We start from the raw sequence: 27604 nt of genomic DNA on the forward strand, positions 1-27604 counted from the left end.
AGGAGGTGGGAATCAAAGTATGGACATAATCTGAGGGTAGTTAGACTGGATCTAAATCTCACTTGATTAGTGGGAATTTGGTACATTTCTTAATTGGAAACCACAGTTGCCTTATCTAAAAAATGAGGAAAGGATGGACTCCATCTCACAGTAGTTTGGGTGAGGATTAAGTGAGATAATGCATGTGAAGCATTTAGCACAATGCCTAAGTACCACTACTGTGATCTCTTTGTACTCACACTTCTGACACCAAAATGTGTAAGCTTTTTCCTTGCACCAACCAATTCTCTGGCTCTCCAACGTCACCAACTGGCTGTTCAACAACTTAATTCGATTCTTACACCAAGTACCCACAGTTAGGATCAGACCCCACAAGTTAAGGGCTCAGTCCCACAAGACTACCCCCACCCTAGACGCCAACTGCAGGTCAGGGCAACCTGTACTTCTGACTGACCAGCTATCAAGTAAGGAGATCCTCACAATCCCCTCCTTGGGTTTGATGCTTTGCTAGAACCACTCACAGAACTCAAGGAAAACAGGGTACTTACCGTTACCAGTCTATTGTAAAAGATACAAATGAAGAGTGAGGTTCAGGGTGAGGTCCAGATGGGTCCCAAGCACAGGAGCTTCTGTGGATTTGGGGTATGCCACCTCCCAGCATGTGGATGTGTTCACCAATGTGGAAGCTGTCCAAACCTCATTGTTAGGGTTTTTATGGAGGTTGCATTACGTAGGCATAGTTGATTAAATCATTGGCCATTGGTGAATGGACTCAACCTCTAGCCCCTCTCCCCTCCCCAGAGGTTGGGAGTGGGGCTGAAAGTTCCAACCCTCTAATCACATAGAGTCCTCTTGCAATCAGCCTCCATCCTTAAGTCCGCCAAGAGTCACCTCATTGGCATAAGCTCAGGTATGGTTTATTACGGATCACAATAGTTGCTCCTATTAACTCTATCACTCAGGAAATTACTCAGGGGTTTAAGGAGCTCTGTGCCAAGAACTGGAGATGAAGATCAAATAAATATTTCTCAGTATATCACAATATCACGCTAAGTCATATTAAGTGTTCAATACATGAAAAACAACTGATGGCCAAACCAACCTTTACATGTTTTGAAGCCAAGTGTCAACAGAGATCATTTCTGAACGTCTACTTACATAAGTCTGGTTCTCTCTGGTCTACACATGAGAGGGCTAGATCAGATATGGGGAAATGCCATTTCACACCCACAGCTCTTCGAGCTAAAGGTGTAGGGGTGGGGGGTGGGAGAGAGACAGGTTGGAATACTGTCTGCTGGCAGTGATGTCCCAACGTGCACCGGGCAGGGGAAATAAAGAAAGGGTAGAAGAAGGACAGGTGAAGTAGAAGAAAATGGAGGTAAGTTTGGAGGGGAGGTGGGAGAAAGGCTGCAGGGGTGAGCAGCTCAAATTGCTACAATTCTCTGTAGGCAATATTGGGATTTCTTGCAAGGAAACCCACTGTTCTGGACTTAGAAACTAAATATCAGTTTCCATAAAAGAGGAAGGACTCTATGGACTGGGCTGGACCATGATGAGCTGCAGTCTATGAAGATACAAATAGATCGCAAAAGGAAAAGGGCAACAATACATTAAAATGGACTCAACCCCTGGTGGGTCCGTCATACCCACAGCTGATTGAAGGTGAGATAAACCTTTGTAACATAGTATTTGTGGCATCTACTCAGCTCAATGTCCCCATATACTCACCACACCTTCCCCCACACACCCTCTCTTGGGGAGGCTGGCTCTGGGTACTTTCTTTCTGAACTTGTGGTCAGAGACCACAGTTCCTCCCCATGTGGGTCTCTCTATAACCTGATCTGTATACTCATGACATGAGGATACGTGCTCATGTCCTGTCTACAGGAAGCTGGCTTCCTGCAGAGCAAATGACCCAAAAGAATGAGAGCATATGCAAGGTGGGAAGTGGCAGTCCTTTTATAACCTAATCTCAAAAGTGAAATACCATCCCTTCTGCTGTATTCTATTAATTATAAGCAAGTCCTTAACAAATCCAACATGCACTTAAGGGGAGGCAAATTAAGCTCCACCTCTTGATGGGAGGAGTATCTAAAAATTTGTGGGCAAATTTTTTAAAACCGCCATAATCCCAAAGGGCTTCCTAATTTCCTGTTCCAAGACTTCCTACATCATGGCTGTGTCTCTGCCCTTGGATTCTTTGGAACCCCCCTCAAATATTAAATCCCCTTATTGACTTAAGCTGATGTTTAATCAGAAGTCATTTTCAAAACAGCCTGAGGTCTTGGAATCAGTGAGAAGATGTCAGAAACAGGGACTTTGCTGCCTTGCAGAAAGTGATGTCTTTGGTGGATTGGAGCTGGTCGATGGTTATCTGAACGGTGGATCAAGCCAATTCCTATGCCACATGGATAATCGCCCCTCCACTAGGTGTTCAGATGTGTGGTTTTCAGATGTGTAGGCTGGCTGAGTCATCTCTCACTATTTCATCCGGTTGATCTAAAGCAGGAGGCAGCACACTTCTATAAAAGACCAGATGGGAAATATTTGGGGCTTCACATGCCACATATGGTCTTTGTCACATATTTTTCTTTGTTTTTATTACAACCCTTTAAAAAATGTAAAAACCATTCTTGGCGTGCAGGCTGTACAAAAACAGGCCTGTGGGCTGGAGCTTGCTGACCGCTGCTCTAAAATAATCATGGAAGGATGCTCATCGTGTCCTCGGGAAATATTTAGATGTGCTTCTCCACACCCCCAGCCGTGATAACAGAGTATCCTTTCTGTGTTTCTAATTTATCTTGCTTGAGGTGAAGAGCTGCAGAGTCCTCTTCTCAGGTTGGATACCTTTTACATAGGATTCCTCTCGTTCCTTCAGGGAGACAAACGGGTTCAAAAATTAAGTGACTAAAGTGATTAATGTGGTACTGTCAGAAAAGAATTATGGACCTGTAGGGTTATGGTCTCTCAGAGGACTCATTTCTCGTTTCTATCCATCACGTGAATAACAATAACCTTCTCCAACAAGCAGAATGAAGAATGTATGGGCTGCCAGTAAGTGTTCCTTACTGCTCGCCAAATATTGGCACCACAAAGACTTTATACAGCAATGGTGATGTTTAGGGAATTTGTGTCAGATCTGGCTTTTAATGGGGAAAAATAATCCGGTCTCATACTTTGACTTTTGGGTCTTCGCTGTTTTCTCTAATATCAGCATGCCTCATGGGTGACATTGAAAACACACACACAAACACACACACACACACACACACACACACACACACAAATCCTGTGTCTTTGTCAGCAACTGGAATCAAGATCCTTGGATAAGAATTCTTTTTTTTTAAAGTCTGCATTTTAATTTTACCAGAGCATTAGTAAAAATGTATTACTTAGCCCATGAGTCAACAAAAGATAGTGAGTTAACATATAAATATGATTAATGAATTCGTACTAGAAGAGGCAAAAAGAAAAAAAACGAAAGGGAGAAATTAAAAGCTGTTCATCATATTTCATGTTTCAGATAGCCCCAGATAAGTAGTGCTGCTTTCTTATTTTACTACTATGCCCAAACTCGTATCACCACAAAATTGCTAAACTGGGGTGCTCTATGAAAACCATGCAGGAAAACATGGCAAACTCTTGCAAGAGTGTGGGGTTTTGGCTATGATAAAGGAAGATGTTTAAGGGAGCAGTGAATCTCTGCTTCCTAATCATAATAACCGCAGTCTTTTTTTTTTCATGTAATGTCTGAAACATTTATATTAACATATTTCCATACATATTTCCATACAAATACAAATATAAGATTTTTAGAAATTTCATGTAATGTCTGAAACATTTATATTAACATATTTCCATACAAATAACCCAATGAAAGTTTAGTATTAGTTGTTTTGTTTGTTTTTTTATACTGCAGGTTCTTATTAGGCATCAATTTTATACACATCAGTGTATACATGTCAATCCCAATCGCCCAATTCAGCACACCACCATCCCCACCTCACCGCAGTTTTCCCCCTTGGTGTCCATATGTCCATTCTCTACATCTGTGTCTCAACTTCTGCCCTGCAAACTGGCTCATCTGTACCATTTTTCTAGGTTCCACATACATGCATTAATATACGATATTTGTTTTTCTCTTTCTGACTTACTTCACTCTGTATGACAGTCTCTAGATCCATCCACGTCTCAACAAATGACTCAATTTCGTTCCTTTTTATGGCTGAGTAATATTCCATTGTATATATGTACCACATCTTCTTTATCCATTCGTCTGTTGATGGGCATTTAGGTTGCTTCCATGACCTGGCTATTGTAAATAGTGCTGCAATGAACATTCGGGTGCATGTGTCTTTTTGAATTACGGTTTTCTCTGGGTATATGCCCAGTAGTGGGATTGCTGGGTCATATGGTAATTCTATTTTTAGTTTTTTAAGGAACCTCCATATTGTTCTCCATAGTGGCTGTATCAATTTACATTCCCACCAACAGTGCAAGAGGGTTCCCTTTTCTCCACACCCTCTCCAGCATTTGTTGTTTGTAGATTTTCTGATGATGCCCATTCTAACAGGAGTGAGGTGATACCTCATTGTAGTTTTGATTTGCATTTCTCTAATAATTAGTGATGTTGAGCATCTTTTCATGTGCTTCGTGGCCGTCTGTATGTCTCCTTTGGAGAAATGTCTATTTAGGTCTTCTGCCCATTTTTGGATTGGGGTGTTTGTTTCTTTGATATTGAGCTGAATGAGCTGTTTATATATTTTGGAGATTAATCCTTTGTCCGTTGATTCATTTGCAAATATTTTCTCCCATTCTGAGGGTTGTCTTTTCGTCTTGTTTATGGTTTCCTTTGCTGTGCAAAAGCTTTGAAGTTTCATTAGGTCCCACTTGTTTATTTTTGTTTTTATTTCCATTACTCTAGGAGGTGGATCCAAAAAGATCTTGCTGTGATTTATGTCAAAGAGTGTTCTTCCTATGTTTTCCTCTAAGAGTTTTATAGTGTCCAGTCTTATATTTAGGTCTCTAATCCATTTTGAGTTTATTTTTGTGTATGGTGTTAGGGAGTATTCTAATTTCATTCTTTTACATGTAGCTGTCCAGTTTTCCCAGCACCACTTATTGAAGAGACTGTCTTTTCCCCATTGTATATCTTTGCCTCCTTTGTCATAGATTAGTTGACCATAGGTGCGTGGGTTAATCTCTGGGCTTTCTATCTTGTTCCATTGATCTATGTTTCTGTTTTTGTGCCAGTACCATATTGTCTTGATTACTGTAGCTTTGTAGTATAGTCTGAAGTCAGGGAGTCTGATTCCTCCAGCTCCATTTTTTTCCCTCAAGACTGCTTTGGCTATTCGGGGTCTTTTGTGTCTCCATACAAATTTTAAGATGATTTGTTCTAGCTCCGTAAGAAATGCCATTGGTAATTTGATAGGGATTGCATTGAATCTGTAGATTGCTTTGGGTAGTATAGTCATTTTCGCAATGTTGATTCTTCCAATCCAAGAACATGGTATATCTCTCCATCTGTTGGTATCATCTTTAATTTCTTTCATCAGTGTCTTATAGTTTTCTGCATACAGGTCTTTTGTCTCCCTAGGTAGGTTTATTCCTAGGTATTTTATTCTTTTTGTTGCAATGGTAAATGGGAGTGTTTCCATAATTTCTCTTTCAGATTTTTCATCACTAGTGTATAGGAATGCAAGAGATTTCTGTGCATTAATTTTGTATCCTGCAACTTTACCATATTCATTAATTAGCTCTAGCAGTTTTCTGGTGGCAGTTTTAGGATTCTCTATGTATAGTATCATGTCATCCGCAAACAGTGACAGTTTTACTTCTTCTTTTCCAATTTGTATTCCTTTTATTTCTTTTTCTTCTCTGATTGCCGTGGCTAAGGCTTCCAGAACTATGTTGAATAATAGTGGTGAGAGTGGACATCCTTGTCTCGTTCCTGATCTTAGAGGAAATGCTTTCAGTTTTTCACCATTGAGAATGATGTTTGCTGTGGGTTTGTCATATATGGCCTTTATTATGTTGAGGTAGGTTCCCTCGAGGCCCACTTTCTGGAGAGTTTTTATCATAAATGGGTGTTGAATTTTGTCAAAAGCTTTTTCTGCATCTACTGAGATGATCATATGGTTTTTATTCTTCAATTTGTTAATATGGTGTATCACATTGATTGATTTGCATATATTGAAGAATCCTTGCATCCCTGGGATAAATCCCACTTGATCGTGGTGTATGATCCTTTTAATGTGTTGTTGGATTCTGTTTGCTAGTATTTTGTTGAGGATTTTTGCATCTATATTCATCAGTGATATTGGTCTGTAATTTTCTTTTTTTGTAGTGTCTTTGTCTGGTTTTGGTGTCAGGGTGATGGTGGCCTCATAGAATGAGTTTGGGAGTGTTCCTTCCTCTGCAATTTTTTGGAAGAGTTTGAGAAGGATGGGTGTTAGCTCTTCTCTATAACCGCAGTCTTAAATCTTTGTTTAACCCTCTTAAAACTTACCTGTAGAACGTATTATTAGTTGTAATTAAAACGGACCAAAATCATAATTTAATTAGTTTTCATAGGACAGACTTTGAAGGATCATCTTTCATTCTGGAATATATAATGTTTCTTCCTGTAATTATTTGTTCCTCTCAATTATTCCAATCATACATTTAATAGCCAGTTTTAGAGGAAATTATTCACTTGCCATTCGTTTAGATGGTTTGAAGGATTAAATGCCTATATTTGAGTATTTGTCCAGACATTGTCATGTGATCAGAAAAACTTTTCATCTAATTTGCCATGTTTTTGATTGACATTGTCAGGCACAAGGCAGCATTCATTCCACTGAGTTTTCTGAAGAAAACATTCACAGCGTTAAGTGTTAAAAACTCAGGCCGTTTTGACACTTCTAGAAAGTACAAATTCTCTGGGATAAAACAGGGAAATTGGTTCCACCAAGTTCAGAATCATCTGACATTTGTAATTCGAACTGGGAGAGGTAGAGTCATTTATTCTCATAAACAAACTGCCAAGAAGATGGAAAGTCCTAAAAACCTTTCTCAAGCTGCTGTTGTGCGCATGTTCTCCTGTGGTCCTCCTGACGGTTACTGCTGCATCATCCTGCTACCATCAAACTGTTTCTGTCTGTTGCTCCCTGCTGCAGCCTCTGCCTTCTCATGGGGTTCCATTTGTTTAAGTGGGAAGGGGCTCTATATATTAAATGACTGTCCCGAGAACCCATGGAAGGGGAGAGGCCATTGGCCATTAGGCAGACTGATTTCCATTTTGAATGCATGCAGTCACTTACAGAGGATTCTCTTCTCATTGATCACAGGCTGTCTGATATATGTTTTTACCAAACATATTTCTGTGGAGAGGAGACAGCTGGAATTCTTTCGAATTATCCAAAAAAGGGCATTGGATAAGAGCAGACTTCTGCAAATTGACCAGTTTGGCAGAAAGAACAAAGCACATGCCAGAATACTGTACAGCTAGAGATTCATGTGTCATTTTATGTCTGTAGCATGGTGCATACTGGCAATACTTAATTGTCTGTGGCCTACTCTGCCACCGGGAGAGAAGAAACAAATGTTCCTATTTGTCTTTCGATGTGGCTTCTGATATTTACGTTGACTTGTCTAAAATAACATCAGCCACGCTAGACAGTTTTTGCCTAGTCCTTGAGTCTGTTGACTAATTGTTTCAGGTGGCTCTTAAGAATGTTATTATCATCTCAAGGAAATGATCCACTGCCAACAAGTATTGCCCTGGCACAGGAGAAATAGAGATAACATTGGGAAGAGAACATAAAGAAAATATATGTAGAATTTTATTTATTCAAAGAGAAGTAAGACCCCAATAACTCTTTTTGGAATATGCCTAATAGTAATTTGGAGGTATTTCAATTCAAGACCAGGAGACCTTGATTCTCAGTATAGTAATCATAGTACTAGTGTTATAGTTAGGAATACTAGGTAATTACAGTGTTATCAGCAGACTTGGGAGAGGTGATGAGTTAATTACTAAATAGAAGTAATTTACACTAAATTGAAAATGACAGCTGATGCCTTCTTAAAGCACGGCTTGATGGGAAAGAAAACATGAGGATGTGGACACATGTAGGAAAAGGAGAAATTACAGTAGGTCTGGAAATCATAGAATGTATGCAGAAATGGGATAAAGGAGGCTGGAGTTCTCCTTTTGCTTAGGCTGGTGAAGAGGGCTCACAGTAGGATGTATTCCTATTTGTGACATAAAGAGAATGATATAGGAAGCAACTATTTCAGACCATCAGTCAAAACATACAAACCAGACAAAGTTACAAAAGAGAAAAACAGAAAGCTAACCAGGAATTTCAGCAAGTAGCATAACTTTATTTTAAAAATGACCACATTACTTTTTTGAAAAGTCTTATACAAATTTTCCAAATATTATTTTAGAAGGATTTCTACTGGACTATTTTTCCTCTCCATCTGCTTGGCTTCACTTCCTTTCTACTGAAACATCTTTACAACATATCTCATGGGCACCTTACATCAGCATGTTCCGCTTTGTTTCCCAGGTTCAGTAATAGCTCCCCAACCTCCAGTGTTCCCAGGCCATATGCTTGGGTGGGATTCCAGCATTAGAGCATCGTGATGAACAGATTTCACTTGGAAGCAGGTGACCAAGGCTCAAATCCCGTTACCATTCCCTACTAGCTGTAGAACCTTTGAAAGAGTTATTTAAAATAACAAACATCATTTCCTCACCTATAAAATAGAATAGTTGTCATGTCTGTATCAGGAAGTTGTTATGAGTGTTAAATGGGATAATTTTGAGCTCTTACACTAGAGGCTGGAACCACTCTTCATCCTTCACGCCTCCAACTACTCACCAAAGCCAGTTGATTCTACGCTTGAATATCTCCTCATTCCATCCTGTTCTCTCTCTCTTCACCTGCCACCCCTTTATCTCAGACTTCTATCATCTCTTGTCTGGAGTATTTTAATCAATTCCATATGGGTCACTTATCTGGTCCTGCTACCCCATCAATACATACTCCACAAAGCAGCCATGTGAGAGAGAACCCTTCCATGGCTCCCTAGTACCCTCCATGGAAACATCTGCCTCCTTAGCAAAGGGTACAAAGCCCTTTGTAATAAGACCGCTAGTTCTTCATCTGGCTTCTCTCCGTGCTCCACTCCCCTTGCTGACAGTGCTGCAGCAGTGACTCCCAATCACACATGTTCACTCTCACCTCTAGCCCTGTTCCCCACCTTGGAACATTCCCTCTCCACATTAATTCCTCCTACTACATTTGCCTGCATAGCTCTCACTTAAGCCAAGCTTGTGACCCTCACCATCTAAGCTTCAGTCCCTTTGGCAACCCCAAGTCTTCAAAGATGCCAGGGTCTCATTTATGATAAAAGCCCTGCAGAAAGTAGGCATAGAGGGAACTTTCCTCAACATAATAAAGGCCATATATGACAAACCCACAGCCAACATCGTTCTCAGTGGTGAAAAACTGAAACCATTTCCACTAAGATCAGGAACAAGACAAGGTTGCCCACTCTCACCACTATTATTCAACATAGTTTTGGAAGTGTTAGCCACAGCAATCAGAGAAGAAAAAGAAATAAAAGGAATCCAAATCGGAAAAGAAGAAGTAAAGCTGTCACTGTTTGCAGATGACATGATACTATACATAGAGAATCCTAAAGATGCTACCAGAAAACTACTAGAGCTAATCAATGAATTTGGTAAAGTAGCAGGATACAAAATTAATGCACAGAAATCTCTTGCATTTCTATACACTAATGATGAAAAATCTGAAAGTGAAATTAAGAAAACACTCCCATTTACCATTGCAACGAAAAGTATAAAATATCTAGGAATAAACCTACCTAAGGAGACAAAAGACCTGTATGCAGAAAACTATAAGACACTGATGAAAGAAATTAAAGATGATACAAATAGATGGAGAGATATACCATGTTCTTGGATTGGAAGAATCAACATTGTGAAAATGACTCTACTACCCAAAGCAATCTACAGATTCAGTGCAATCCCTATCAAACTACCACTGGCATTTTTGACAGAGCTAGAACAAAAAATTTCACAATTTGTATGGAGACACAAAAGACCCCGAATAGCCAAAGCAATCTTGAGAACGAAAAATGGAGCTGGAGGAATCAGGCTCCCTGACTTCAGACTATACTACAAAGCCACAGTAATCAAGACAGTATGGTACTGGCACAAAAACAGAAACATAGATCAATGGAACAGGATAGAAAGCCCAGAGATAAACCCACGCACATATGGTCACCTTATCTTTGATAAAGGAGGCAAGCATATACAGTGGAGAAAAGACAGCCTCTTCAATAAGTGGTGCTGGGAAAACTGGACAGGTACATGTAAAAGTATGAAATTAGATCACTCCCTAACACCATACACAAAAATAAACTCAAAATGGATTAAAGACCTAAATGTAAGGCCAGACACTATCAAACTCTTAGAGGAAAACATAGGCAGAACGCTCTATGACATAAATCACAGCAAGATCCTTTTTGACCCACCTCCTAGGGAAATAGAAATAAAAACAAAAATAAACAAATGGGACCTAATGAAACTTAAAAGCTTTTGCACAGCAAAGGAAACCATAAACAAGACCAAAAGACAACCCTCAGAATGGGAAAAAATATTTGCAAATGAAGCAACTGACAATGGATTAATCTCCAAAATTTACAAGCAGCTCTTGCAGCTCAATAACAAAAAAACAAACAACCCAATTCAAAAATGGGCAGAAGACCTAAATAGACATTTCTCCAAAGAAGATATACAGATTGCCAACAAACACATGAAAGAATGCTCAACATCATTAATCATTAGAGAAATGCAAATCAAAAGTACAATGAGATATCATCTCACACCGGTCAGAATGGCCATCATCAAAAAATCTAGAAACAATAAATGCTGGAGAGGGTGTGGAGAAAAGGGAACCCTCCTGCACTGTTGGTGGGAATGTAAATTGATACAGCCACTATGGAGAACAGTATGGAGGTTCCTTCAAAAACTAAAAATAGAACTACCATATGACCCTGCAATCCCACTACTGGGCATATACTCTGAGAAAACCAAAATTCAAAAAGAGTCATGTACCAAAATGTTCATTGCAGCTCTATTTACAATAGCCAGGACATGGAAGCAACCTAAATGTCCATCATCGGATGAATGGATAAAGAAGATGTGGCACATGGGCATCCCTGGTGGCGCAGTGGTTGAGAATCTTCCTGCCAATGCAGGGGACACGGGTTTGAGCCCTGGTCTGGGAAGATCCCACATGCCGCAGAACAGCTGGGCCCGTGAGCCACAATTACTGAGCCTGCGCGTCTGGAGCCTGTGCTCCGCGACAGGCGAGGCTGCGACAGTGAGAGGCCCGCGCACCGTGATGAAGAGTGGCCCCCACTTGCCACAACTAGAGAAAGCCCTCGCACAGAAACGAAGACCCAACACAGCCATAAATAAAATAAATAAATAAAATTAAAAAAAAAAAAAAAGATGTGGCACATATATACAATGGAATATTACTCAGCCATAAAAAGAAACGAAATGGAGTTATTTGTAGTGAGGTGGATGGAGTTAGAGTCTGTCAAACAGAGTGAAGTAAGTCAGAAAGAGAAAAACAAATACAATATGCTAACACATATATATGGAATCTAAGGGAAAAAGAAAAAAAAGGTAATGAAGAACCTAGTGGCAAGACGGGAATAAAGACACAGACCTACTGGAGAATGGACTTGAGGATATGGGGAGGGGGAAGGGTAAGATGTGACAAAGTGAGAGAGTGGCATGGACATATATACACTACCAAACGTAAAATAGATAGCTAGTGGGAAGCAACCGCATAGCACCAGGAGATCAGCTCTGTGCTTTGTGACCACCTAGAGGGGTGGGATAAGGAGGGTGGAAGGGAGGGAGATGCAAGAGGGAAGAGATATGGGAACCTATGTATATGTATAACTGATTCACTTTGTTATAAAGCAGAAACTAACACACCATTGTAAAGCAATTATACTCCAATAAAGATGTTTAACAACAACAACAAAAAAAACAAAGATGCCAGGGTCTTTCCCACATAAGGGCCTTTGGACATGCTCTTCACTCCACCTGGAATACTCATCCATCTCTCCCTTTTTGCCTTATTCATTTCTACTGATTAATTTCACATAGTAAATGCCTTAACTTCTCAGCTCAAATGCCCTTTCCACAGGGAAGCCCTCTCTGATGACCTTAGAAGCCCTCGCTTCTACTAGCATTTATCATGATTGGGGACAATATGTTTGTGTAATTATTTGATTTAAAAATGTCTTAGATCAGGTTCCCTAGAAGCCCACCCTAAGACAAGCATTCAAGGGCAAACAGTTGATTTGGGGAGTGATTCCAGGAAGCACCAGGAGGGAAGTAGGGATGTGAGACAGGGAAGGGAAGGAGAGAAATGCAGGACTGGGTCCTGCAGGAGGACTCTGGGAGACCATGTGGGAACCTCAGAGTCGTCCCACTCGGGGCATGAAAGCAGGTGTTAATTTCCTACTCCTGTCCATCATTGGTTGAGGGCTGCTTCCAAATTGGCCGTACAAGACAAGTATCCTGTTGAGACTAGAAAAACCCCTATGGCAGAGTGCCACACGTGTTCACAAGGAGAAGCCATAGCCACGGGAGTTCGCGGAGATCAGAGGAGGGGCCCAAGGGACCACGGTGGGGATTTGACGGCTTCCGCTTCAGTATCTATCTGCTGCACTGGACTCTCAGCTCCATGGTTCCATTCCTCACCAGTTATCTCGAGAGTAGCACCATGCAAGAGAGTTATAATGTGACCCGTAAATGTATATATAATTTTTACCTTTTTTAAATTTTGAGAAGTTTTTTTTAATTTTGAGAAGCAATGTTTTTTCAAAAAGTAAGAGAAACAGGCAACATTAATTGTAACTCTATATTTTATTTATCCCAATATAACCAAACTATTGTCATTTCAACATGTAGTCAATACAAAAATTGTTAATATTTTATATTTTTTTGTGCTGTCTTCAAAACCAGATGTGTAGTTGTCATTTACAGCACATCTCAACTTGGACGCACCACATTTTCAGTGCCCAGTAGCCATTAACTAGCTTAATATCTATTAAGTAAATATTTGGTTACAACCATTACTGGAATTTCACCATTTTTAAAGAGAGATAAAACACATATATATAGCACTGTTGTTTGTATAGTTGATAGTAAGCTTAGGAGTGGTTGTCAAGTTTTATCATCTATAGGATTATTTTTGAGTTAGGGCACATGTTTATAAAAAGCTCATTTTGAATTGTGGAAAACCCATACATTGCTTTCACGCTAAATCTCAAAATACCAAATCAGCGTCTTAAAATTTTTATTTTCACCACTTAAGATAGCATGTTTCAACACTGAAGGAGCAACTATTTTAAAGGGGGGAAAGGATATAAACACAAAAATGGAGGTTTTAACTTCCCATTGTAAGTGGACCTTGTGCAGCTTCGTGTATATGTGTATTGAATTGTCACCTCCCCAAGGGACACTTGCACTCAGCACATGTACCTCTTCAATCAGTGATTTCCCAAAGAGCCATGTGGACAAAGCAAAGTGGATAATCGAAGCACTTAGTCAGATATTTTTCATTTAACTCAGCTGAAATACCCAACATTTATTGAGATCTACCTAAATGAGATAAAATTTTATGTTTCTCTCTGGATTGCCTCAAGCTTCAATTTCACCTTCTGCGGGCAGGTACCTCTCAGGAAACCACTCCATCCATCTTTCTTTGGTCAACTCCCAAAGGGAAAGTCTTTTGTCTTTCAAATAACCTAATTTATTCCCTCTCCGCCATCTTGAACTTTGTAGGTACTCAACAAACATTAATTCATGACAAAGATGCCTAACAGCTTTTGAATTTATTCATGGGATGATTCTTCTTTCAGAGAACATCTTTATGTATTTTCTGTTCTTCAACAAAAAAGCAAAACAGTGTTTTGTCTTGCCAGTTCTGTATTTAACATCTGCACAGAGCACAACGTGTGCCTGTTTCAAACAAAATGTGTAGGCACACCAGTTATCTCAATTCAGAAACATAAATGAAAATAGCGAGAAATATAATTTTTAGAAGGAAATTTAACCTGAGGGCTTAAAGTTAGCGAAAAAGTGCAATTGTTGTTTTGTTTGAGAGAGAGCAAAAGAAGCCCATTATTGTGCTAAGCTTTATTTTGGTCATAATTTTCCCAGTTATGATGTAGACACCAGGTTATGTTTTACTACCTGAAAACCAGTGTAATTTATAACCATGAACACCAGCATAAGTTGATTTCTAACCCTAGTTGCACCATGAATTCATTGGAATACTTATGGAAAGTTGCTTAATTCCCCTTTGTTGGTTTCCTATTTTTTAAAAAAGAAAAACCACATTAATATGTTTCTTATTATTGTCATTCCTTAATGGTTATTGACTGTGCTTTGTATCTCTGTGAGGCATTGCAACTTCCCCAGGGAAGACTGCACCAATGAATAGTGTTTGTAAAGTACTCGGAAATCCTTGGATTAAAAACTAACCATATCAGAGTAAAAGTATTTGTACTAATATGCCATATGGGAGAACTATATGTTATCTATTAAGAGGGGATGTGTGATATTGAAAATAGTTCTCTGGTGCATTGCCTTGTGCTATTTTTATACCAAGATATGCCACTAGCAAGTTTTGGTATGCTGGGGTCATACCTTCCTTGTGGAAATGCTATAAAGTTCAATCCTGTGGCAGATATTTGTTGAGTTTCTTGTTGTATACTTGACACTCTACTTACCAACCTACAAAGTATATGGAAGAGACAGCTGGCATGCTACAGTCTCATGCGTTTCCTTTCCTTGAACTTGCATCACATTTAGGTCTCCCTTAACAGATACATATGCTTTAAAAATAACAGGTTTAATCTGCGGATCAGCGGTCCCCAACATTTTTGGCACCAGGGACCGGTTTCGTGGAAGACAGTTTTTCCATGGACGGTGGGCGGGGGAGGATGGTTCAGGCGGTAATGCGAGTGATGGGGAGAAATGGGGAGCGGCAGATGAAGCCTCACTCGCTCGCCTGCCGCTCACCTCCTGCTGTGCGGCCCGGTACCTAACAGGCTACAGACCGGTACTGGTCCGCGGCCCGCGGGTTGGGGACCCCTGGGTTTAATTATTTCCTCTTCCCCCTAAACACACAAATAGGCTGTTTTCGGACATTCTTGGAAAGAGGTAGGACCAGATGATGGTCTTCTCTGTCCTAAAATTGAAGACCAGCCATGGGTCTTACACAGCCTCTGTGAATGGGGTGTGGTTGTAACACTATTTGAGTTTATTTTGAGTGAACTGCTACTAGCAGCCAGGAGAGCACTGCTGCATCTCCCCAAATGGGCTCTGTGTGCCCCACTCCATTCCTGGGGGGTTCTAAGTCATCAATCTGGATAACTGCATTGTAACAAGTTCCACACATAACCTCCACTGGCCTGGGGAAGGGATTCCTTCTGTAAGGTAACTGCTCCAGTAAGAAGGCAAAATGGTGACAGGTGTATTGTTACTAGAGCCTGGGCTCTGTGTCTAGGCTACCTTTCTTAAAAACTTCTGCCCCACATGATGTAGGAACTTCATATTTCATAAGTAACCTGAGGAACGTGGAACAGGAAGTAATTTTCCCCTTTTTCCGTGATTAATTTGTGAAGTAACCATGCAAGGCCGGGTAAAGGATAAGCATGTTTCATTAATTCACAAATATTTATTGAATAGCGTATGCTCAGTCTAGGTTCTTAGGAGACAACAGGCAACGAAGCAAAGATCCCTGCCTTGGTGGAGCTTACACTCAGTTAGGGGCAGATATGTGTAAACAATTAACATAACACCTACCTAAATTAAATACTAGAAGGTGATGGATGATTGAAAAAGACAAAAATAAAAAACAGATCAGGGTGGGAATGGAGTGTGTGGGAATGGAGAGATGTTGCAATTTTAAGTGACATGTTCAGCACAGTTTGAAAAGGGGGATGTTTGAACAAAGACTTGAAGAACCTGGGGGAAAAGCAGTCTAGGCAGAGGGGATGGGACGGGCAGTACAAAGACCTGGAGAGAAGACACCCTCATGTGCCGGAGGAACAGCACAGAGCCCGGTGTGGCTGGAGCAAGTGAGTGGGGAGGAGATTAGAAAGAAGTCAGGGCAGGAAAACAGCAGATTCTCCAGCACACAGACCTTGCTGCCTTTGAGCGTTTGGGAGCATGTGAGCAGAGGAATGGTGTGATCTGACTTCAACATTTTAAAGCAAGCCATCTGGCTTCTAGGTTGAGAATAAGGGCCATTGCCCTAATCCAGGAGAGGGGGGATGGAGGCTGGACCAGGGTGGTGGTAAAAACACATGAACGCTAACTACTGCTGCTTCCTACATGGTACCACATTTGATTTTTAGGAACCATTATTTGTGATCAAAGAGATGTGACCTTTTTTTTCCATATTTTTTTAAATTAATTAATTTATTTTTATTTTTGGCTGCATTAGGTCTTTTTGTTGCTGCACACGGGCTTTCTCTATTCGTGGCGAGCAGGGGCTACTCTTCATTGCGGTGCACGGGCTTGTCATTGTGGTGGCTTCTCTTGTTGCAGAGCACAGGCTCCAGGCACGCAGACTTCAGTAGTTGCGGCACGTGGGCTCAGTAGTTGTGGCTCGCGGGCTGTAGAGTGCAGACTCAGCAGTTGTGGTACACGGGCTTAGTTGCTCTACGGCCTGTGGGATCTTCCTGGACCAGGGCTCGAACCTATGTCCCCTGCATTGGCAGGTGGATTCTCAACCACTGCGCTGCCAGAGAAGCCCGAGATGTGACATTTTTTAACTGTCCACAATTTAATGAGGTTCAACCAGAGGCTCAGATAAACACCATACCTTTTCTACATTGAGGGCTGAAATATGGTTTGAACGACAACAAAATTATTACTTCTTAGGGGAGAATGAAGTTTCCTTCTTAATCCCCTGACAAGTGTTTATGGAGCCCCTCTGGGATTGTAGGCACTGTACTGGTTGCTGAGGACACCTCAGGAACAGCAAGAGCATCTTTCTCAGCGGAAGACTTACAATTTAGCTCTCAAGAGTCAGAAGAGGTCACAGGAATCTGCAAGGCAAGAAAGACTTCAGGCTTTGGCACAATCTGGACCTGAGTTAAAGTCTCAGCTCTGCCACTAGTTGTGGGACTTCAGGGAAGTTATTTGACCTCCCACAACCTTGAAATCTTCATCTGTAAAAATGTAGATAAAAGTCTAAGTAGGACTGTGGAGGGCTTCACGGTAATGGGTCGGAGGTGCGTAAATTCCTGGTGCCTAGGAAGCAGCAGCTACCGCTCATGTCAGATGGTGACTTCCCAACTGTACACCTCTTTCATCTGCACTGGAATAGCCACATGCATGAGGCTTTTCATTAAAGTAGTGAGGCAGCCAACTCGGGAACTTACTTTTCTAAGCTCAATCTATTAAGATAAGATCAGTTGGCTGATGACACCTCCAGAACAAAGTGTTTAAATGTTTGGAACTAGCATCCACTGCCCCCCACTTCTTTCATTCTTTGCTTTCTTTCTTCCTGAAACCACTAAGGGGGGCTGAGCAAGGTAGGTATTCACATTCAAGTGGTGGTGGTGAGGTGGTGAACCCGCCCCCGCCCCCCGTGCAGAGTGCAGGCAAGGTCAGGAGGGCATCTCGGTCTCAGATTGAAGGATGCTAAAGAAACAGGACAACAAAAGGCAGTGTGTGATCCTAGATTGCTGTGAAAGGTATTCTTAGAAAATTGGCAAAACTTGACTGTGGTCTGTGGCTTCTATGGTAGGAAAGTCATCACTGCTAATCTCCTGATCTTGGTGGTTGCATTGTGGTCATGAAGAAGAATGTCTTTGTAGAAAATACAGACTAAAGTATTCAGGGCTGATGGGTGTAATAAGGGGGTGATTATGTCCCCAACTTCCTCTCACATGGTTCAGGGCAAAAAACAAAGTTTCTTGTACTGTTCTTGTAACTCTCCATTGTTTAAAATTAGTTCAAAATAAAAGTATCTTTAGTATTAAAAAACAAATTTAGAGTTGTAGCTTTGCACCCATCTGGCTTAAGTGTCAGAAGAGCTAGTTTCTCAATGTTCTTGGTGTTCTACATTAGTTTGTATGAGATTATAGTTTAATTCTTCAGTTATTATATTAAGTATCATTTTCCCATGCTTTTACTGACCCATAATTTAACCATCTTACCCAGCTAACAAATACTAGTTGCATCTCCAGGGAGGCACTAGTGGGCACTGGTATCAGCTGACTGGGTTGAAACCCTGCTGACATCACTGTGGGATCTCAGGGAAATTATTTAACATCTCTGTGTCTTAGTTTCCCCATCCACGAAATGTGGATAATAATAATACCTACCTCATTGGCTTGTTATGAGAATTAAATTTGATAATGTATTCAGAGCACTTAGACACTGAGCAGAACACAGCCAATATCCAATACATGTTAGCTGGTATTAACTATCAATAATATTATCCTGCTGCCCACATAACTCTGTTAAATAAAACATAAACATTGATGGCAGTGCATACTCATTGAGAGCACTCCTTATATAAGCTAAATTTATTTTTTGAGGGTGTGTCTTCTAGAGAGTTTTGGAATGTGTAAGATGAGAATGTAGCTGGGTGGCAAAATACAAAATTTAAGACTGAATTCCTTATAAATGAAAAAGTGCTGAGTTAAAAAAAAGAACTGAGTCTTCCTGACCTAAGAAAAATTAATATGCCATTTGTATTAATCAGCTATTGTCACAATAATGCTGTGTAACAAGTCACCCCATAGTGCAGTGCCTTAACTAAAAGATTTATTCTCATGCTCACAAGTTTACAGGTTGACCGTGGTTCCACTGATGTAGGCTGGGCTCAGCTGGGCAGTTCTATTTCAAGCTGTGAGTTTTCTGGGCTTGCCTCCAGACTGTAACTTGGGTCAAGGCTGCTCCTGCTCCTCTTTAAACCAGCAGCTGCAGAGGCATCTTCTTGTCATGGCCAATGTCAGAAGCACAAACACCAAGTCCAATTATGCAACACATTCAAGCTCTTTGCTCCTATCATGTCCGCTAACATTTCATTAGCCATATCACTTGGTCAAGTCCAACAACCATGGAAGGACACTGAGATAAATAATCCATTACAGGGAACTGAAGAATTGGAATCAATAATCCAATCTGCAAAGCACTGTATTTGAATTGCCTGCGCCCTGTCCGGGTCCAGAAATCATGGGCCTTTATAAGAAAAGGTAATAGTATACCAGCAGGCAGTACCCATCTGGTTGTTTCCCCAGTAGCAAGGATGAATTTGTTCTGATTTACCTCCCTTTGCTCTTCCCATCCCCACACACAGTTCAAAGATGGAACTGCAAATATCAGGATAGCAATTTGTAGCCACAACATTGAAATTTTGCCCTTATAAAGCTCGTCCATATAAAATTAAACATGAACTACACAACTAAACGAATTCACTTTGTTATCTGATGGGGGGGGTCCTTCTTCTCACCACTTACAAAATCAATACTCACAAATGGTAGAAAGGAAAGGTACCTTTCATCAGAATGCCAGCAATCTGGGGAGATTGTGGACTCAGCGTCCCCCAAAAGCCACCTGCAAAGATTCCGCTCAGCCATGAAAGTTTTAAAGGCAGGGAGGGGAGTAGTCTCAGTTAATCACTGAGATAGGGCGTCAGAGTGGTCACCATTCCCCACTGCACGCAGGCTCATGGACTTCTTATTATCTTCCCCTACACGTTATCATGTTCACACAGTTTGGTCACACAGTTTGTTCACGAGATTCTGAAGGGGAAGCTAGGGAAGAGATCTAGTCATCTGTTAATTACTTATTCTTCGTTCCTACTTCTTTGATCTACCAGAAGAACCGACAAATTATTGTGCGATTAAAAGATTTGAAAGGTGTTCTTGGGCCAGAGATGAGTAGAGCATGGGGGTACCTTGTTTAAAATCAGTTACGATATAGCTTTGCTAAAGTGGCAAGAAAAGGGGCTTCCTGCTGAGGGCAGTTTCCTGCAAAGAACTGCTTATGAATCCCCACTTTTCAGACATCATTCCATTTCTTTGGGATTAGGGGTGAAGGTCTGTCTTCTGTAACTTTTTCATGCTGACATAGGCGATGTATTCTCAGACTGGAAGATGTCAACAAGGGTCTGTAGCATCTCTTTGCTGACAATTTTAGTTGCCTGCTTACATATATGGGCAGAACAAGCTACAATTATTTTGATACCCACAAAGATATAGATTATTATGAGCAATAATGTTAATCCCATTCTCTTGAGGCCAGTCCTTGGAATTGTGGGAGCCATAGACTCAAGTTGGAGCAGCTTATGTCATGGCTAGCATCTGGTCATCAAGCAGTTAACTTTTTTTCCTCTGGTGGCGGTTATGGTATCTGTAAAACAACTCAGGAATGAACATCAGACACTGAGTCTGTGACTCTATTTTCCTAATCATTGACTGCTCAGTTTTATACTTGAGGAAGGAGGGGAAACCTGCAGGGTTCTACTCGTTTCCAACTTCACAGCAGGAGTCTCTTATTTTTATTTCTATAAAATTCCTGAAATATCCTTGCATATAGTACGTGCTCCATAAGTATGGATTAAAAGAGTAGAGGGCATGGTTTTAATACTGGAGAAGCAAAAATGATTCAACCGTTAGAATTCACACAGGTCACTGTGCTTTTTGGTGTGGGAAAGTAGTATTATGTGACATTCAATGTGAATGATATGGAAATTTATTATCGGAAGTAAATATGGGATCCTATAGGTATATCAACTAAGAGAATTTAGTTTCTGTGTGACATGTTTTAAGCTCACAAAATAGCCTGTCATTTCCCTATATTTCTTCACATTTATTGTAAGTCTTTTAAATCCCTTCTAAAAACCACAAGTTTACATTCCCCACTCTACTTAACTTTTTATTGTTTATATGCTTTCTGTGAAGATAGCTAGACAGACAAGGCTGATAAAAGGAAAGCTTGTTCTTATCAAATACTTACAGGTAAATGTGTGATGGGATTTTTATCTTTCCTACCAGAGGAAGCCCACTGTTTCACTAAGAACTCACCCAATTGAGGTATTTTAAACGGATGGAATGTTAGAAGCCAGCCAAACTGTCCTTCTAAAAGTGACATGAATGCTAACCTAATTGCCCGAGAATGTTATCAACTGGCTTTGAAAGCCAGACTTCTACACTGGTTCCCCCTGCTGGCCTTGAGGGTGCACTGTCTTTGGAAATTGATGAAAGCAATATACCTGAGCCTTTTCATTTGAGGGCAAGTTACTCAAATGCCAAATCCAGCATTCTTCTAGAAGGCATTTACTCCGTGATAAACATGCCGAGTGTTTCTTGAATTTGCTTCCCAAGGGCAGAAATCCTGCAACCAGACCACCCCACAGCCAAGACTCAAGTCGAAAACAGAACATGCCAGACTGCGTTAGGGAGTGGGACCACAGGCACAGAGATTAAGGATAAAACCCAGTAGCAGTAGGTTAGATAAAGAGACAGGCTGGTTTTTGCTATTATAAAGTTGGACTTGGGGGTCTGACCATGAATTTCCTTTTCATGCATTTAGAACTGGTGGAAACAATTCTTCACCTTCCTGTGACTCAATTGTTGTTTTTCTTTCTCTTCTTGCCTTCCTCTCTTCATAAGATTTTTACCTCCCACTCCATAGGAGATGTGGTCACCAGACTAATTTTAAAAGCAGCCTGTCACTGCAGACTTCAAGCCTATTGTGGAATCTGTTAAAAGGTCTGTCTGGGACTTCCCTGGCTGTCCATTGGTTAAGACTCCATGCTTCCAAAAAAAAAAGATTCCACGCTTCCAATGCAGCAGATGCAGGTTCGATCTTTGGTGGGGGAACTAAGACCCCACGTGCTGCATGGCGCGGCCAAAAAAAGGGGGGGGTGTCTGTTGGGGGAGATAGGAAAACTGATAGATCTCTCCTGCTTGAGTCTGAGTCCATTTGGTGGGAGAAAGGGGGAAACACTGACTTATGTTTTTTATTTTTTATTTTTTTAATCAGTCATCAATTTTATACACATCAGTGTATACATGTCAATCCCAATCGCCCAATTCAGCACACCACCATCCCCACCCCACCACGGTTTTCCCCCCTTGGTGTCCATACATTTGTTCTCTACATCTGTGTCTCAACTTCTGCCCTGCAAACCAGTTCATCTGTACCATTTTTCTAGGTTCCACATACATGCATTAATATACGATATTTGTTTTTCTCTTTCTTACTTACTTCACTCTGTATGACAGTCTCTAGATCCATCCACGTCTCAACAAATGACTCAATTTCGTTCCTTTTTATGGCTGAGTAATATTCCATTGTATATATGTACCACAACTTCTTTATCCATTCATCTGTCGATAGGCATTTAGGTTGCTTCCATGACCTGGCTATTGTAAATAGTGCTGCAATGAACACTGGGGTGCATGTGTCTTTTTGAATTACAGTTTTCTCTGGGTATATGCCCAGTAGTGGGGTTGCTGGATCATATGGTAAACTGACTTATGTTTTTGACACATGCTCCTGCACCAACTTGGTCTTGTTAAGGGAAAAGGAGCAGCAGTGATGGCTATTTCCTTCCTACAGCAAAAGCCAGTGCCAGCGCCTGCGCGGAGAACCAGAACAGAGAAAATATCAGAAATATCCTTGTAAATATGTCATGCAGAACCTTGGGTTTACAGAGTTACAGAGCCATCCCAGGTTATACTGTGTCCCACGTGACAAATGGTACAGTGCTGGCCAGAGGGAATTATATACATACTGATATATTCATTCATTGATAGCATCCCTTCCCCATGTCAGTGTCACTCTTATTTATTTATTTATTTATTTATCTATCTATCTATCTATCTTTGTCATTCTATTATAAAATTTTTCTTTCATTCAGGTCAATTCCAAATGTTTTTTTTTTTCCATTTGCAACTCTCCTCAAAAGGTTGTTTTTCAGAGCTGCTTGGTGAACTGTTTCCCCGTTGCTTCTGAGGCTCTTGTTTCAGCTCCACTAGTTGAGTCCTCGTCTGGGGGAGGATTCCCCATCCTCTTGCCTCTGGATTAAGAGTTGATCGTTGTAGCAGATGGTGGGTCAAAGCAGTCAAGTAAAACAAGTTTAAGTGATCTGAGCCTGGCTGTGGGCAGGAATTTTAAAAGGCCTCAGCTGGGTGATTCTTCTGCTCTTTGTGGCCTTGGCTGACGTCATCAGTTGGTTGCATTCAGCTGACAGCAGGGCTGGGTTGGAAGGTGGAAAAAGGCTTCACCCACATGTCTGGCCCCTCTGTGCTGCTCCATGTACCCCTCTTCTCCACCTGGGGGGCTAATCTGAGTGTCTTTACAGCAGGGTGGCTGGATTCCCAGAGGGAGAAAGTGGCAGCTGCTGGTCCTCTGGGGCCTTGGCTTGGGGGCCCCAGACATCACTTCCACATTTCTCTGGTCTAACAAGTCACAGAACCAGTTCGAATTTAAGGAGACAAGAAATAGATTCCACTTCTTGAGAGACAAGGATCTGTGGCCATCTTTAACCCATAGTAATATGTGCTGATAACATCTGCTTCTCTGTTTTCTGTACTTTAACTTATGTTTTATCATTTAAAAAAAATTTTCCAAACACAGAGAGACTTGGAAACCCTCCCAGCAATGAATTATAAAATGTTGCCTTTATTTGCCTTTGAAGAGTTAATTTTTTTTCTACACATAAATCCACAGATATATATTATATATTTTAAGCCAAAGGGAAGTTTTTAGCTAGTTTCTAATATATAGCCACCATTATACCTGTCCGGTTATTAATTTTTCAAGGAGTTACGTACTACGGCATAAACTTGACCAGCGTAATCTGTTCAACACAGAATATTTCAGAGCATAGATATGTTAGACTGTCATGTGTAAAATGTAAGTAAATGTCTAAAACATTAAGTAAAAATAGGGGTTCTTATGCAACATACATCAAACAGGAAAATAAAGGGCATAGGAACGTAATCAACCAAGTTTCCTTACACAGTGCATATTGCTTGAGTCAAGGAAAAAAAGCAGATTGGAATTAAAATTTGTATTGCATTTTGGGAAATGTTGTGCAAGGAGAGAGATGTTACTGGAACTGCTGAGTGAATTTTGTTTACTGCAGTTCAACTTTCCACCAAACAAATCATGTGAGAATGGACGAGGATAAATACACCTATTTCTGTAGGTAATTTTTCTGTTTCACACCTCTGATTCATCTCTCTGCCTCGCTTTATGGGGAGTCATGCTACACTGGTTACAATTAATTTCAGTGCTGCATATTAGCCATAAAGAGATATTTCATAAATTGACTTGATGTATATTTTTTTTCCCTCTGTGGTTTTCTTGAAAGATGAGAACGGTCCACAGGGTAAGCCAAGTGCCAAAGAAATGGAAGGGCAGAGCCAAGAAGCAGGTGAGCTCAGATTTCTTTTGCGGCGTCTCCTAGGACTCATCCCCAGAGGTGAACATGGCTTTGCTTAGTGCCCTCTTCTGAAAATATTTATACCGTTTCACCAGGTTAATACCAATATTCGTTCAGGTCTCCCTCAGGAAACCACCAACCCTGTTAACTGCAAGGGTCAGGCTCACCAATCAGAAGGGTACCCTCCCTCTCAGGTCTCAGTCACCTGCCCCACTCTTCTCCCGTGTGATCGCAGTTTGCTCAGTGATGCTTTACACGGGACGGGCAGAGGTTGGAAGGACCATGTCAGAGCTGGGCTGACTTAGGGCAGGTCAAAATCAGCAGATTTAGTTTGGGGGAAAAAGTGAAATGAAAAACATTCACAGGGGGACTTCCCTGGTGGTCCGGTGGTTGGAACTCTGCGCTCCCAATGCAGGGGGTGCGGGTTCCATCCCTGGTCGGGGAACTAAGATCCCGCATGCCACAGGGAGCAAACAAACAAACAAAAAAATTAATTTAAAAAAATTCACAGGAAATATATCAGAGGCTTTCCTTCCACGATGAATGGAGTGTCCTTTACTGTTTTGCATTAAATTTTGAAGAGCCGTGCTTCTGGTCATTTCTCTGTATGTTGTAGACGATGGTGTGAGGTGTGACAGAGGCTTACTACCCCACACCCAGAGTTCAATGAGATCCAAAGCCTTCCTGACATCATCTCTGTTCACTGAAGAACAGATGTGCCAATGGAATGCTTAGAGATCTTCTACTGTAGATTATAAATTGAACATTTTTAAATAAAATAGCACTTAAGACTCAAAAGAGATTGTCATCACCTTAGGTTTATCTTTTCTTCCTCCCCACTTTTGTACTCAGGCATGCTCTCCTTTAAAAGAATGATTCACACAATTTTGCAGTTATCAACATAACCACCAAAATAAAAATTTCCTTCTTCTTTCTATTTTCCAAGTCATTCTTCTGGTTCTAATGAGCCCAACGGATGGGACATCTTTGAAATAGTGGGCTCTACTCATGTGCCTGCCACGTCCTAAGCCATATGCTGGACTCTTAGAAATAAACCAGGTAGTGTGATAAGTTTTTCACTGAAAAGTTCCTACATGAACCTTGGAACTTTTGCTAGAGAACTGAAAGCTTTTATTATTAACCTGGAAGATGGAATTGAAGGAGGCCAATCAGAGAAGGCACTGAAGCAAGGCAGCAAGGACCTTGTGTACCTGCCACTGGGTCAGTTGGCTCCCTTTGCTAAAGTGTAGTCCTTGCAATGGAATGAATTTCTAATACAGAAAACCGTTGTTATCCACACCACCATCGCCCCCAGCTCCCAGCCACCACATCGTTATGCTCCGTGGAAGATGAGTTTTCTGTGAAAAGCAGTCACTGTTTTTACTGTTTGGGGCTGACGGGTATTAATCAACTAGCTGCTGACAGCTGAGGCCATTCTCTGAATATCGTGGTTTTACAGGTTTTATTCATTCACTGCTCTGTCCCAAACTGTCTTTATTGACATAGATTTCTCCCGCCCCTGTTCACACACACGCACACGCATACACATACACAGGCACAGACATACAGACATGCACACACATCTGCCTGCTTTTTATTCATTCATCTCTTTTCCCCTAATCAGTTGAGAAGAGGCAGTGTCTTTATGGATTTAGGACCATCTTGCCTGTTAGGAGAGAGTGGTAGAATACAAGCTGTCTTCTCCACCTCTTGGATGGACAACATCACCACAATATGGGTGCGTCTCATGGTAGAGAAGATTCCAAAATGCACCCCTGAGGGGCTCTTCTTGATTTTCTAAGTGGGCCCGCTGCCCGGCACAGAGTCCAATGGCAGGATTCATCTATGCTCTTGGCCAGTGTCAGCATACATTGTTGTGTCTGCTCTGCATCCCTAATCCAAGAGCAGAGAAGTCAGAGATGCAGTTCTGGTCATTAAAGTCCTTCTGACCTGCTGTTATTCTTCCAAAATAAAAGTGGCTTCCTTTCATTCAATAGAATGTCCAGCTTCAATTCTAACTACACAACTCTGCAGGCCTCTTCCATATCATGCAAAAAGCACAATCTCAAACCAGCATAATCCAGCAGTTCTGACTGCTGTCATGATCGAATCAAAGTGGTAGGTCCTATTCCTCAAACAGCCATTTAACAAATACCTATCCGGGGTTTGCTGTGACCCAGGCACTGTTCTGGACACTGAAATAGGGCAGCAAACAATAAAGACAATTTCTTTGCTTCCTTGAAACTTATATTCTGGTGGCAGTGATCCAAAAATAAACAATTTTAAAAAGTATGATAGTGACAAATGTATTGTGGAGAAATGAGGTAATGTAGAAGGAATCCTGAGAAGGCAACTTTCCGTTGGCTGGACTCGGGGAGGACTCCTTGAGGGAGCAGTAATTAAAGTGAAATCTCAATGATGAAATGGCAGGAGAGCATTCCAGATGGAGGGTCCAGATAATGCAAAGGATTTCAGGCCGATTTTAACAGGTTGGAGAAGGAAGTTCAGAGTGGCTGGAGCGTGATGGATGAGGGAGAACATCGTGCGAGATTTGGGAAGACATCATAGGACCAGGTTATGTCTGACTGCATAAGATTTGATTTTGTTAGAACTACAAGAAGCCAATGGGAGGTTTTTAGTAGTAGAGGGACCTAATCTGTTTTAACAAGCTCACTCTGCCTGTGAATGAAAATGGGTCAAAAGAACCAAAGTGAAACCAATTGAAAGACTATAGCAGGAAAGCAGTGATGGAGGTTTCTGGAAATGGAGACGAAATGGCCTGAGGTGTTTTGTTCCAGAGGTAGAAGTAACAAGATGTGCTGATGGATTGGATCTAGGGTGTAGGGGAAAGAAGAATCCAGGCTACATCCTAGGTTTTTAGCATCAGTAACTACATGGATGATGGTACCACTTACTGATGTATGAAAGACTGGCCACAGGGCACAGTTTTTATTAATAGGGTTAATAGTTCAGTTTTGGCCATGGTAAATTAGGAGGACTCTCGGCCATATGGGATGTCAAGAAGCCAGTTAGGTATCTGAGTCTGGATTTCTAGGGAGGGATGTGGA

At 41.1% G+C, this 27604-nt stretch overlaps 1 protein-coding gene across 2 annotated transcripts in view; it reads left to right on the forward strand.

Annotated features, from left to right (window-relative positions):
- MACROD2 (mono-ADP ribosylhydrolase 2) overlaps positions 1-27604 on the forward strand; it is a 1969440-nt gene that overhangs the window by 1818856 nt on the left and 122980 nt on the right. The window contains exon 12 of one of the 2 annotated variants that reach the window (XM_068566158.1): positions 24465-24527. The exons of the other annotated variant lie outside the window; for it this stretch is intronic. Coding sequence (XP_068422259.1) covers positions 24465-24527 — 63 coding nt within the window. The remainder of the gene's footprint in view (positions 1-24464; positions 24528-27604) is intronic. 2 annotated transcript variants of the gene reach the window in all.

Source organism: Eschrichtius robustus, chromosome 16 (assembly GCF_028021215.1).
Source record: "Eschrichtius robustus isolate mEscRob2 chromosome 16, mEscRob2.pri, whole genome shotgun sequence".
NCBI lineage: Eukaryota > Metazoa > Chordata > Mammalia > Artiodactyla > Eschrichtiidae > Eschrichtius > Eschrichtius robustus.